At 32.7% G+C, this 14,182-nt stretch overlaps 1 protein-coding gene across 7 annotated transcripts in view; it reads left to right on the top strand.

The window, feature by feature from the left end:
• COL24A1 (collagen type XXIV alpha 1 chain) overlaps positions 1–14,182 on the top strand; it is a 290,158-nt gene that overhangs the window by 19,998 nt on the left and 255,978 nt on the right. For 4 of the 7 annotated variants that reach the window (XM_036235897.1, XM_036235901.1, XM_016128077.2 and 1 more), the window contains exon 4: positions 11,987–13,338. In XM_036235897.1, the coding sequence (XP_036091790.1) occupies positions 11,987–13,338 (1,352 nt within the window). The remainder of the gene's footprint in view (positions 1–11,986; positions 13,339–14,182) is intronic. The other 3 variants (XM_036235902.1, XM_036235912.1, XM_036235919.1) reach the window with 3 other exon arrangements.

The raw sequence follows: 14,182 nt of genomic DNA, 5'->3' as shown, positions 1-14,182 counted from the left end.
GGTCCTTCTCTTACATCTTTTGCCATGATTTGGTGTTTCTACATAAGCTCGAATCTTCTGTTATGTTCTTAAAGCTTTTTATACTTTCAAACCCCACCTCTATTCAAAGCCCCCGGCCTTTCTCCTGATTTCAGTGATTTGGCACCTTCAATTCTTGAGCCTTTTCAGGATTTTGCGATGTGAATTGGTTCACCTGTCATTAGCATCTGTCTCTGCAAAACCTTAGTGTTCAGGAGATTTTTTTAGCTATGCTAACTCTTTCATGTGTTTTTCATCTTTTAAAAGTTTCTTGGTATCTCTTACTTGCTGTGTCTTCTACCCATTCACTATGACCATGTAGCTTCAGACCACATTTCCTTATTCTCATTTTAGTGAGATTTTAAGACTAAGCAGAGATAAACATCTGTTATTTGCCATGTCCTCAGTTATTCCTTTAAGTCTTAACACAACTGATAATATAAATTTTGTATTTGTTTTATAATGAAGTTTTAGGTATAACCCAAAAATAAGTGATTTAACTTCAAGAAATAATAATTTAAGGCTCAGTTTCTTTAGTATTTGACAGATATAGATCCCTTATCTGATATAGTCTACTTGCCTTATTACTCTGTGACTGTTGATGGGCTGGCTGCCAATGAGATTGGCATAAATTTAACCCCTGTACATGATAATTTACTTTATATAAGATATGTAGCTGGTTCTCAACATACACAGATCCCTAGGTGTGAAAACCACATGTGTAGAAATCCTGTGTAGAATACTCATCCCCACAAGAGTATTTCCTGTGCAAATTAATCTAAAACGTGTTTATTGTTAACAGAGAAGAAGCTCATTCTAGCTTCGGTAACGCCAAGTATTTTCTACCCAAACCCCTTTAAGAACACTTGAATTTTTTTTTTACATAAGTTAAAGCTTCATTTCTAATTTTATAAATAAGTTTGCTTTCATCTCTTTATCCAGAATAGATCTATTATTTAGATTAAGAATACTTTAAAGTCACAGTTGCCACTTTTCACATAGTCACTGTGACAGTGGTTCTAAAGCACAGGTGTCCTGGGGACAGAAGCCTGGGTTAATGTCCAGGTTCCAGTGCTTACTAGCTGTGAACTTGAGCAAGTTCCTCAAAAACTCTGTGCCTCATTTTCAGCAATTCTAAAGTGAAGATAATAATAGTTCTTACTACATAGGGTAGTTGTATGGATCAAATGAAATAACATATGTAAAGTGCTTATTGCATGCTTGTTATATGATGAGCATGCAGTAAATTTTAGTAGGAAAAAAAAATAGTCCAGATCTTTTTTCCCCCATAAACTCATAATGTTGAAAAAATAAAATAAAACAAAATAGTTGGTTTGAGACAACTTCCTTTTGTTCCTTAACTTAGTGAGCTGGCAGTCAGGAAGCCTGTATTTGAGTCTTGATTCTGGTACTATTTTGCTGAAGCTACGTAGAACAATAGAAAGTAGTTATTGGGTAATTTTCTAGATAATTTAGTCAATTTGGGTAAATATGCAAAGGAAAAAATGTTTTTAGACTTGTTTAATCTTTCTTGTTTACACTTTGGTAATTTTATTTTAAGCAATCCTTTCATTTTTTCATTCTTATCTACTAGAAAGAATATAACTTTGGGACTTAACTGATCCAGGTATATGAAAATTTTAAATAGTGAGAGTTCATTAAAATTAAGTGCTATGTCATATTAATTTAGTTCTTTAATAATGAGTTAATGCTATAACTTATTATACTCTAAGTGATATTATTCTGTACTTTTAATCTAAAATTTGATAACTTTTTAAAAAAAAGACTTTAAAGCTATCAATTACTAAGAGATGTAAGAAACCTTACATTTTGAGGGGTAAATTTGGCATTACCCTTGTTTCTCCAGTATGTGATAGAATATTGTTGGGATTGACAGGTAAAATGTTTCTTTGGTTCTCTATGCTTGTAAAACAAATGTAACCATTAGCTCCCCCATGTCTGTTTCTTTAGGCATATGCTATTCCACCACAGAGTCAATTATATAGCCACCAGAGTTAGAGTCAAATACCTGGGTATGAGTCAGTTTTATTATCTGCTGAGACTCAATTTCTCCTTTTTTTTTCTTGCCTCTCTTTCCTTGTCCCTTCTTCCCAAACTTACTTCCTTTCCCCATTTTCTGTCTCTCTCCTTCCACCTCCCTCTTTTCTTCCCTCATCCCCTCTTTCCTTCTAACTAGTGATGTTATTGATACTGTTTACAAGTTTCAAATAAAAGACAAGTGAAGTTGGAGTGTCTGTATCTCAGCATCAGCCTTGCAGGCTTAGAAGACTGATTTTGTTAGCATATGAGAAAGGAAATATTTGTCATTAGTGTATAACAAAACACCAACAAACAAAAATTTTACTAAAGGCTTAATGAGGACATAACACTTGAACCGAGTCTTGTAAGATGGGTAAACTTGACACGAAGCAGTTTACTTAACAGGGCTCTGAAAAAATGAGATTAAAAAACAAAAACAAATAAGCTCTGATATGGTAAGACATTCAAGGAAAAGAAAAAAATATTGAGAGTGTGGAATACCATGGAGTGAGCAAATATGCCATTAAAGAGAAAATTGTGTAAGGGCTAGTGTAAATTAGGAGGCAGTCCCTAAAACTGTGCTTACTTCTGACACTAACTACAAGTTTGAGCGTCCCCAAGACCACCTTCAGGTTCATCAGTGCTCTAGAAGGACTCATGGGACTCAAGAAAATCTGTTTTACTAACAGTTTGGTTTATTACAGAAAAGGATACAGATTAAAATCAGTCCAAGGAAGAAACAGATGGGGTAGTGTCTAGGGAAGTCCCATATGTGGACTTCCAGTGAGGTCATGGTCAGTGTCAACTTTCCTAGCAAAGATACGTGACAATATGCATGGAATATTACCAACCAGTGAAGCTTGCCTGAGTCCTTGAGTCCAAAGTCTTTATTGAGGCTCTACCATGTAGACATGGTTGACCGCTCATGTAGCTGATCTCAGTCTCCAGTCCCTCTGGAGGTTGAACTGATAGCGCATGACCCAAAGCCCTCACCATAAATCACATTGTTAGCCTATCTGGTGTGGCCCAATAAACAAATATATTTTTACCAGGCAAGACATTTAAGGGCTTATAGATCACTCCCCAAGAGCTGAGGTTAAAAATAAGACTGTTCTTTGGACAGTTTAAATTCTTTACTACACAAGTAGCATGTGACATTGGGTGCCATAGTGGAAAGAGTGGAAAAAAAAGGGTTTGAAAAAGTGGAATCAAGATGAAGGCCCCAATGATTTCCTTGCATTACTTGACAGTTTTGCAATAAGGCTACTATACTAATCAGAATTATAAGGATCTTTTTAAATGTGCTAATCTGCTTAGCCTCATAAAATCTATCACAGACAAAGTTCTATGCAAAACTCAGTGTAAAAATTATTTTAGAATGAAGTCATAATCTCTTAATGAGGGAGTGAGAGGTTGGAAAGTGATAAAAATATTTTTTTTAAATAAGATATCTACAGGCCAAAAGAGCATGGATTCTTTATTCCTTGTTTAATCGTTCCTTTTTATTTCTAGTATGAACGATCTTCCTGAGAGTGATCCCTTTTTTCTATATTATTCCTGTTCTGATCTTTTTTTTTTTTTTTAAATCACCTTTGACATTTAGCATAAACTAAAAAGAGAAAAGTTATTAGGATGTGAGACTGGACATGCAGGCAGGAATTAGATCATTAAGGGCCTGAGGGCTGAAACAAGAAGTTTGAGTTTTGTACTAAAAGCTATGAGAACTGCTCATGTGTTAAAAGAGGGAGAATCATGAACTAAATGTTCATTTTGTTCTATACTTTAGAAAGGTTTCTCTAGCAGCAGTATGGATGATGGATTTGACAAGGGTATCTTACAAGAGATAGAGAAATCTGTTAAGAGGCTAATATTATAATCTAAGAGTAAAGAGAGCCCAACTAAGACTTGTGTTGGACTTGATGACTGAAAAGATATGACCTTCACGTCTATGGTCATAGCACTGCTGATCGACTTAGTAAATAATTTTCACACTCACACACAAAAAGCAAACCAGTTGTCTTGATTAAACCAGGCTGTGACCATGCCTGGCACCAACTCAAATGTACTTCACTTTTTAAAATCTCTGTGTTAGGTCCCAGTGCCCAGCACATATGAACTACTTAATACGTAGTTGACCTTGAAGGTGTAGTAGGAGACACTCGGGCACTGTTAAATACTGTAAAAAAAAAAAAAAAAAAAAGGAGAATGGGTGGGAAGGAAGTATCAAAGATGATTACTAGGATTCTGGGTTTGATGACAGGATCAAATGATTAATTCATTCACGCAATACTTACTGTGGGCCTACTTTGTTTTAGTCATTGTTCTACATGTTGGAATATAACAGTAAAACAAGATAAAGTTCTACCCTCATGGACTTACATTCAAACTAGGAAGCTAAGCAATAGGCAAATGTATATATGTATTTCCCCGTTTTCAGTGCTATAAAGAAAAATGAAGCAATTAGGGCAAGGGGACTATTTTGCATTTTAGGTAATGTGGTCAAAGACCTCTCTGAGGAGGTCACATTTGAGCCTAGATCTGAATGAAATAAATGTTTAGAGTATAAGTGGAGAGAGAACGTTAATGCAGATACCATGAGTTAAAAATGAGTTTCATGGTTTTAAGGAGTAAGAAAAGACCAGTTTAGCTGGAGCAAAGTAAGGTGGGATGAAATAAAAAGAGATGAGATTAGAGAGGTAAGAAGGGAGCTGATGACATAGGTTTCATAAACCATGTGAAGAGTTTGAATTGTATATTTAGTGTAATGGTAAACATTGGAGGATTTTGTTCAGGAAAGTAGCATGATATAATTTACACTATAAAAAAATTACTCTGAAAGCTGGTGTGGTATTGGGCTTTCACTGAGAAAGGTACTAAAGTAAGAAGACAAATTTGTGGGGAAGATGCATTGAGTTAGAAGTGCTTGTGGGACATCTAATCTCCACTGGATAAATTCAATAGGAAATTGGATATGCAAGCCCAGAAGAGAGGTTTTGTGAGTCAGCATATGTGGTTATCAAAACCATGGTTTGGATGAAGTCATTAGGCTTGGTGTTTACAGTAAAAAAAAAAGAGCAAGTCGTTGTCTTGGTAACAGCATAATTTATTCTCCATTTAAGAAGTAAATAGGTGAAGGAGACAAAATTAGTTCTGCTAGGTACCATAAGCATTCCTAAAAGTTGTCATGCTAAGAGATTGGCCCTACAGGACTGCCTGCATTCAAATTCTGCCTCTGCAATTCTTAGTTGAGTGACCTTGGAAAATTGTTTAAAATCTCTGTGACTTAGTTCTCATAACTGTCAGATGGTGTTAACAAACGTATTTACTTTATAGTGTCGTTGTGAGAATTATGTGGCTTAATATAGTAAAGTTCTTAAGCCAGTGCATGGTACATTAGAATTTAATAAGTGCTGCTATTTTTCTCATTCTTTAAAATAAATGCAAAACACTGAATAATGTGCCTGGTTAATAAGCAGTATGCTTTAAATGGTAACCGATTTCCTTAGTTACACAAACTGGATTGATTTTGTAGTTAGGGACACTCATGATACAAGTTAACTTACTGTAGACAGCTAAGTTTTTTCTTGCTGTATTCACTAGTATCAAATATCTAAATTTAAACCAAAATTATAATTTAGTGATATCCAGGGTCAGGCCTAAATTATTGTTAAAGAATCTGTCCTCTGATAGAAGCCTTTTTCTTTTTTCTCTTGTTCTCCCACCCCTCTCATCAGTGCCTTTTGTCCTTAAGAGTTCTTTAGTCTCTCTTCTGTCAACATCTGCTCAAAGATTTTGCTAAACGTAGTCACACTAAGACACAAAAGCTTAAAACTAGAATGACAACTAGATTTCACCTCCAGTACCAACTCTGGTGTCTAACTAGAAAATATTCCCCACTATTTTTTGAGATTTCTTTGGGGTGGAAAATAACCCTGCCATGATTAATCAGTGAGTCTTGCCAGGGGGAATGCAAAGTGGTGTGGAGAATATAGTGGCTATGAGACAGCCTGGCAGGGAAAAATTGTAGACTTTAAAGTCAGACTGATTGGCCTCAAATAGATTTCTACCATTTATCAACTGTGTGACCTTGACCAAGTTATTTAATCTCTCTTGGATTCACATTCTTTATCTGTGAAATGGGTGTAGACTTTAAGTATAAACTTGAAACCATGAGATATTATCTTCCCACTTTTGTTTATGGATATCATACAAAAGAAACAAGGGGAATGAAATAATAAATAAATATGAAAATTCATTTTCAGCAAAAATAGGGGACTAATATAACCTGCAAGCTCCCAAAATAATTTGAGAAAAACAGGTAGCATATGGAGTAAAGTCAATAGTAAGATTTCAGAAAGCAACAGCAAAACCAAACTTCCTGAAGGTGACAGCTCACCCTGAAGTACTTAACCTTTAGTCCATGCACAAAACAAGTTCTATAGGATCTGGGGAGGACCGAAGCCGCCAAGAAGGAAGTCCAAGAAAGAACCACAGATAATAGCTAAATTGCTCAGTGGAAACAGATTTCAGAAAATGCAAATTCTACTTCTTGAGGATTCATTCTGAAGCATAAACTGAGAGTAGATTCAGGGGAAGAAGAGTGAGAAGTTGGGGCCAGGGCTTGTGCACAAGTTCTCCTGGACTAAGTTTGGTTCAGAGATGAAGGTGGGGGATATATTGAGGAGCCATATGAGAAGGAACATGGTAATACTGAAACACAGCCTTTGGGTTTTGAGATTTGGAAGGCATAGTCCTCTGTCTTCTCTCCCTTCTATAAATTGCCGGGGTACAGAATAGTAAGTAACCACAAGCAATTAGCACAGAATAAATAGAAAGATAGAACAAAATAAAATGTAGATAAAAACAGCAAAAATGAGAAGGCACACATAAAAAAAATCACTTCTATGAAGGAAGATCATAAAGTAGAAATATAAGAACTTAGTAAAAGAAAGTGATGGCAAGACATTAAAAGGATGTGAATTGTGAGCTTATAGAACTCAGGAAAGAAGTTGTAGGAACAAAATATTTTTATAAATCCAATGAAATTGGAAGGAGCACAAAGAGATATTAAACATTGTAGCAAACATAAGAAAGGTAGAAATGAGAGTCAACAAATAGAACTGAAGAACATACTTTAAAAGATTACAGCGAAATTATAGATATAGAAGATATAGAAGATAGCAGTGGAGATTCAACATAATCATAGTAGGAATTTGTGAAGAAGCAAACCAAAACTATAAATAGGACAAATATTCAAGGATATAATTCATGAAGACTTTGCTGAAGTAAAAACAAACAAATAAACAAAAGGAACAACAACAACAACAAAAAAAAAACCTGAGTCTATACAACGATGGGCATACTACATGCCTGGAAACATTTATACAGAATGGTCAAAATGAAGCCATATCCTAATAAAATCACTGCAATTCAAAGATAAAGAACAGTTCTTTGGGGCATGCTGGTAAAAATTCAAGTCATTTGGAAGGAGAAAAAAAATTAGCCAACTTCAGATTTTTCTGTCCTAACATTCAACACCTAAGGATGGTGGATCCATATCCACAAGATATTCAAGAAAAAACAATGTCAGCAAAGAATTTTATATCCCATGAAACTTAAGATATGAGGCCACTAACAAACATCTAAAAAATCATTCAAGAAATGTTCCCATGAATGCTTCTTGTGGAAATTATAGAGGATAAACTTCAGCAAAGAGGAAATGACTGAGAAATCTACTGCAAAAGACTGGCTTAGTTTATTGGAACACAATGTGGGAACAGAACAGAATATCAATGCCATACAAACTAACAATATAGGAATGGTACAACAACCAAAAAATGGAAGGAGAAGAGAGAGACAAAAGGAAGTGGATTAATTTTGATGGTTAGTTCATATGTAGATTTTTGAGAATTAAATAATATTATCCAAAGCTGATAAATGCAATAAAAATACTATAAGGATATTTAATAATAAAAGGTAAATACTAAGAAAGATAATGCTATTGACTAATATAAGATAGTGAGAAAAAGAGGGAAGAGAGAGAAAAGGAAAAGGAAACATTTTTTATAGGAAAGCGGTAAGAGATATGTCCAAATAAAGAGGGTTAGGGATATTGTATACATTAATAATATAAAGATAACTCTTGTAATAAAAAGACAAACCTTTCTAAATCTCAAAAGAACTACATATAAAAAGAAAGCAAAAGAAATAAAGTATATAAGACTTAAAAAAATAAATGGGAAAATAATATAAAGTAAAATAACAGATGAAGCAATCATATCAATAAATGTAAATAGATTTAATTTTGATATTCAAAGAAAAAATTTTCAGATTAGATCACAAAATAAATCAAGCTCTTTCCTCTTTACCTAAAACATGGTGTTTCAAAGTAGATATAAAAGCAAGGGTATATCAGACAAATGAAAACAAAAAGGAAGTTGGAGAATGGGGACTTAGTTTTAATACCAGATAAGCAAAAATTATACCCCCCAAAATGATAAACCACACCTAGGTGTTTTTTTTTTTATAATTCAAAGATGTATAGTACTCAGTAAATATATGAATATTATGACTATATATCCATAGTAACTATAACATCAATATTCATGAAGCTTAAGACCACATGAAATAAAAGACTAAGTAAGCATACTAGTTGTAAGAGACTTTCTTTACTTCTTAGTTCATGACATGAATTGTGTGAAAGTAAACAAAGATATACAGGATATAAATAATAAATTGTGAGTTTCAGCTAACTAGTATTAAATTCTATTCCCTGAAACACCTTTGCAAGTGCTTATCGAAGAAAAGAGATCACTTAATAGGCTAAGTTTTAGAAATTAGACAGATTAGACACTATTCTCTTATCACAATGCTATTAAGTTAGATTTTAATAATTAAATGAGAAAACAAATAAAACTCTTCTAATTGGAAATTATAAAAATTTTTATTAAATCACTTGGATCAATGGAAAAATACAAGTAAAAGTTACATAGTTTCTAGAAAAACAACAAAATGAAAATACATACCACATATCAAAACCTATGGAATACAGCTAAAGCAATACTCAGAAAATTTATAGCTTCAATTTTATAAATAAAGAACCACGCACTCATTTTTAGAAATTAGAAAGAAAATAAACCAAAAGAAAACACAGTAAGATAATAAATATAAATATTTAAATTAATGATATAAAAAAACTGACAAAAATAGTAGAAAAGATAAAGAAAAATCCAAAGGCTATCTTTTTGTAATGACCAATAAAGGTACTGGCTTAAGAACAAATAAAGCAAAATATTAAAGCTGGAAAATTATACAGAAAACCAAAGAAACAGGAAGACAAAAAAGAATTTTAATGGGATATTACATGAAGATCTTTGGGTAATTTGAAAGCTTAGAAGAAAGATTATTTCATAGAAAAATATGAATTTCTAAAATTTATTCAAGAAACATTTGAAAATTAGAATAAATCAATGAACATAAAAGATTAAGAAAGTGAATGAAGAGCTATCAATGAAAAAGCCAACATAATAAGTTTGGTTAACAGCTGAGTTTTATGTAACTTTTGAGAAAAAAGATAATTTTAAAGGTAATTAAACTGTTCTATGCCATAGAAAACAATTAAACTTCAGTAGTATAGTCTGATAAAGATAGTACATCAAGAGGAAATGCACAGTCTTAGCGGATAAATATTAATGCGATAATTCTACATAAGTTATTCTTTAAGAATCCAGTAATATATCAAAATAATAATATGTAACCATCAAGTAAATGTTATTTTAGGTATGCAAGGATGGTTCAATAACAGGACATTTATTGAATACACACATATATAATACATATATGTATTCTAAATTTTTCAAATAATACTCTTTCCAATAATTTTTCTTTTAATAGAATCAAAAATTTGAGGCAGTAGATAGCCAGGATTATTGTTAAATGCCAGGAGAGGTTTTCTTTGGGTAATGGGCAGCCCTTGATATCATACTATATAAGTATGACTCTTTCTTTGTGTAAGAATAGCCTATCTGGCACCATAGAATGATAACTTTTACATACTTTATAATTATATATATACTTTAAGTATTGTGATTTTTCAAAGTGTCAGTGTTTCTTCTGTAATTTACTTCTCTTGTTGAGATGTGCATACCCTTAAAGGCAGGTAGCATTGTGTAAGAGTATCCAGTGTCACAGACTAAACATGGTATGTGTTTCAGGAATGTAAATTTTCATTGAAGATTGCAGATGGGACTAGTTCACTGATTTAGATGTTTTATGTTAAAATAAACATAGCTATATTATGGTATAAAATTAAAAATTTTTATAAATTGTAATTATGAAATGTGAGAAGTTATAGATATCTTTTGTGTTTTTATGGGTATTCTTTAAAATATTTCCCCAGATCCTGGAAAAGCATATAATTCTAAATTGCCGTAAGGAATATATTAGTGGAAAAGTTTGAGAGCCACTGTTATATAATAGCTTTGATACAAACATAAAACTTTTAAAATTACAACTACTTTATAAATAAATGTTTGCTCTAACCTTAAAATAAAACACATGTGTGTTTTGTAGAGCTCTCCAATGAGAAAACATTTTAAGTGTATTGCTAGATTATACAAGAGTGATATTCAGTAATTATTTTATTATTGTATATAGTTATCAGACTTGGGTCTGACATTTGCCATTATGTTTGCTATTTGTAATAAACATGAATTATCAAATTTTGACTAATTGCCTAAAAAAGGAAAACTAAGATGAGGTACTGTGTTTTGGGTATTCTTTAAAAACTTTTATTTTTCTTTATCACAATTATGAATGAACAATTCTTTGACATTTCTTATTGGAAATGATTACATATGTACAAAGATACAGATGGGAAATTCTTAACCAAAAGAATATTAAAGATCATATGGCTAACTAAGCTGTTCTGTATCTTTAAGAAAGTATTTCTCATTCTTTACATATGGCATTTAATTGTATAGGGTTCTTGAGATAAATGTGACATCTGATTAGATTCTGGTGGGCAAATTCATTCATTCAGAAATTATAGAACTATTTGCAAGGCAGGTATAGTAGCTATCCAATAATGAATCAGACATAGACTCTGTCTTACAAGAGTTTACAATTGGGTAAGGGAGATAGCAATATACTATCAGTAACATTGCAATAAAAAATAAACCAGAAAAATTCATAGTTAAATAAAATCTGTATTATGTAACAATCTATATTATATAATAAATATTGAAAAAAATATAGATTATTTGTATAAAATTTAGAGGACTGAGAAAAAATGGGAGCAAGAGAAACTTGGGAGGGAGAGAAAAAGAATAGTTCACTTGTCCAGGAGATATAAAGGTGACTGAGTACTTAATGTGTAGGACACACTTAAGGTATTAGGCAAAGGGAGAGCTCATATGTAAGGCTAGAAGAGAAAAAAGCCTGAAAAATTACAGTTTAAAGGATTGTGTAAATTTAATTTATAAAATGATTTCCAAGTTACAAATATCTTTTTGTTAAGTATGTCCCCAGTTTCTCTTTAACATAGAAGTTATAAAATTTTAAGTTTTAAATTAAAGAAGTAAGTAACATCTGGGTATCTTTGAACATGTATATTCATTGGTGTAATAAATAAGATTTCTAATTTATTAGGAACAAATGAGAGAACACTTATTTAAATTTGGGTTTAGGGATATTAGTGTGTACATGTGTGTATACATTTTTCATATTATTGAGTATAGCACTACTCCCCCTCTCTGTATCTCTTATTACCTGGAAATTAGTTATTAATAGAGGATGCTTATTTTAGGGATTACTGTTGATACAGACGAGGAAGATTTTCTCATACGCAAACATTTATATGAACACATGAATGCATAAGAGTAAGATTCTTTCTCTCTTTCTCTTTCTCTCTCTCTTTTTTAATTTCCAGGCATAGATATTCTTCATCAACTAGGCCTTGGAGGCAAAGATGTAAGACACTCAACATCAGTGACTGCTGTACCATCATCATCTACACCATTACCTCAGGGGGTCCATTTAACAGAATCAGGTGTCATTTTAACAAATGATGCTTATATTGAGTCACCTCTCATGAAAATTTTACCAGTCAACTTAGAACAGCCATTTACAATATTAATTGGGTTACAGTCACATAGAGTAAACAATGCGTTTCTCTTCAGCATTAGACAGAAAAATAGGTTGCAGTTAGGAGTCCAATTATTACCTAAAAAATTAGTGGTATACCTTGGAGGAAAGCAGTCTACGTTTTTCAACTACAGTGTTCACGATGAGCAATGGCACTCATTTGCTATTACTATTAGAAATCAAGTTGTCTCAATGTTTGTTGAGTGTGGCAACAAATATTTTAGTAAAGAGACTCTTTCGGAAGTTCAGACCTTTGATTCTAACAGTGTGTTTACCTTAGGAAGTATGAATAATAATTCTGTCCATTTTGAAGGAATAATATGTCAGTTGGATATTATTCCTTCTGTAGAAGCATCTGCAAACTATTGCAGATATATGAAACAGAAGTGTCACCCTGGGACAAGCCTTCCTCATACAACTGTGGTACCAGCTAAGATACCAGAAAACTCTCCCTTATCTAAACATTTTGGTGAACAAGTACTGTCAGAGGACACATTTACTGAAGGCAAAAATGTTCCAAATATCATAAACAATGAACCTGCAATAGTATATAAACAACAAGAACACCAGATATCAAGATCTCAGTTAACTTCTCTTCATTCAGGGGATCTCTCTGCTGTGGATCTTGTGAACCATGGGATTCAGGACAAAGCAATGATCACCGAGGAACATACTCAGACAAATTTAAGCCTGTCAGTTACCCATCATCTCCTCAGTGAGTCAAGAACAAATAAAAGTGAGAAATTTGGTTCTCTCTTAAATGTGACCAGCAATATAACACAATATAATGATAGAGTAACTGGCATGTCATTTTTTAAGAAGATATCGTCTGTTCTTCCACAAAGAAAACAAGATGCGGTTACTAATCTCAAGAAGGCCATCAGAGCAAGTCTACATACTAATGAACTCATGGAACTGCAACATATTTTAAATACAACCTTATACAGAGTGACAGATGAGCCGTCTGTGGATAATCACCTTGATTTAAGGAAGGAGGGTGAATTCAATCCTGATGCTATTTATCCCAGCGAAAATAGCTATGAAACTGAGCTTTATGATTATTATTATTATGAGGACCTTTATACAATGCTCGAAATGGAGAATCTGAGAGGGCCAAAAGGGGACACTGGACCTCCCGTAAGTCATTGTTGTTGTTTATGTCTAATGCACTAACTTACTATACGTTTCCAAAGGAATTCTCTAGATTGAACAATAAAGAACAGATCAGATCTGTCTCAGAAATGTATCCTGGCAACAGTGATTGAATTTAATTTATGGTCGCTGTAACACATCCAACCAGAATGTAACCCCGACTCAAATATTATACTTTTTAAGGGGGGCTGGGAGGGGATTAGTGCCAGGCTGAAGAGGTTGCTTAATTCTGGTAAAGTGGTGAGTAAGCTACATGTTTTTCTTGTTCAGTTGAAATTCAACCCGTAATTCAACTGCTAAATATAGATCAGCATTCTGCATTTAAGAAAACATAGACTTATGCATAGGCATGTTAAGAGAAGGGTATAAAAGTTATAGTAGATTAGATACATCAATTAAATAGCCTTTCAGTACAGTAGTATCCAATGAATTAAAATAGAGTACAAAATTTATTGTAGATAAATATAAATTTTGTAGTGAATTATGGGGAAAAGGCAAACTGTTATCTTATCATCCTAAAGGAAATATTTTAATTTCCATGAAGAGTAACGTATTTCATTTAATCTTTAATGATATAGCCAATTTATATTTATGAGTGAATAAAAGCTCCAGCTACCTAATACAAGAATTAACCTGTCAGCCTTTCAGTTCATTCAATGGAAAATTCACTGAAGTCCCCTACTCAATAATGTACAAACAAAACTATGAGAAAATACACTGATTTTTTGAGCTCTGAAATTCTTTTGTTCTGTAGATGCAATTACAGATGTAAATTTGAAAAAAATTTAAATAATTTTAAACTCATTTAAAGCTATTTAAAATCATGACA

Source organism: Rousettus aegyptiacus, unplaced genomic scaffold, assembly GCF_014176215.1.
Source record: "Rousettus aegyptiacus isolate mRouAeg1 unplaced genomic scaffold, mRouAeg1.p scaffold_m13_p_1, whole genome shotgun sequence".
NCBI lineage: Eukaryota > Metazoa > Chordata > Mammalia > Chiroptera > Pteropodidae > Rousettus > Rousettus aegyptiacus.
This window is presented reverse-complemented; position numbering and strand designations above follow the sequence as displayed.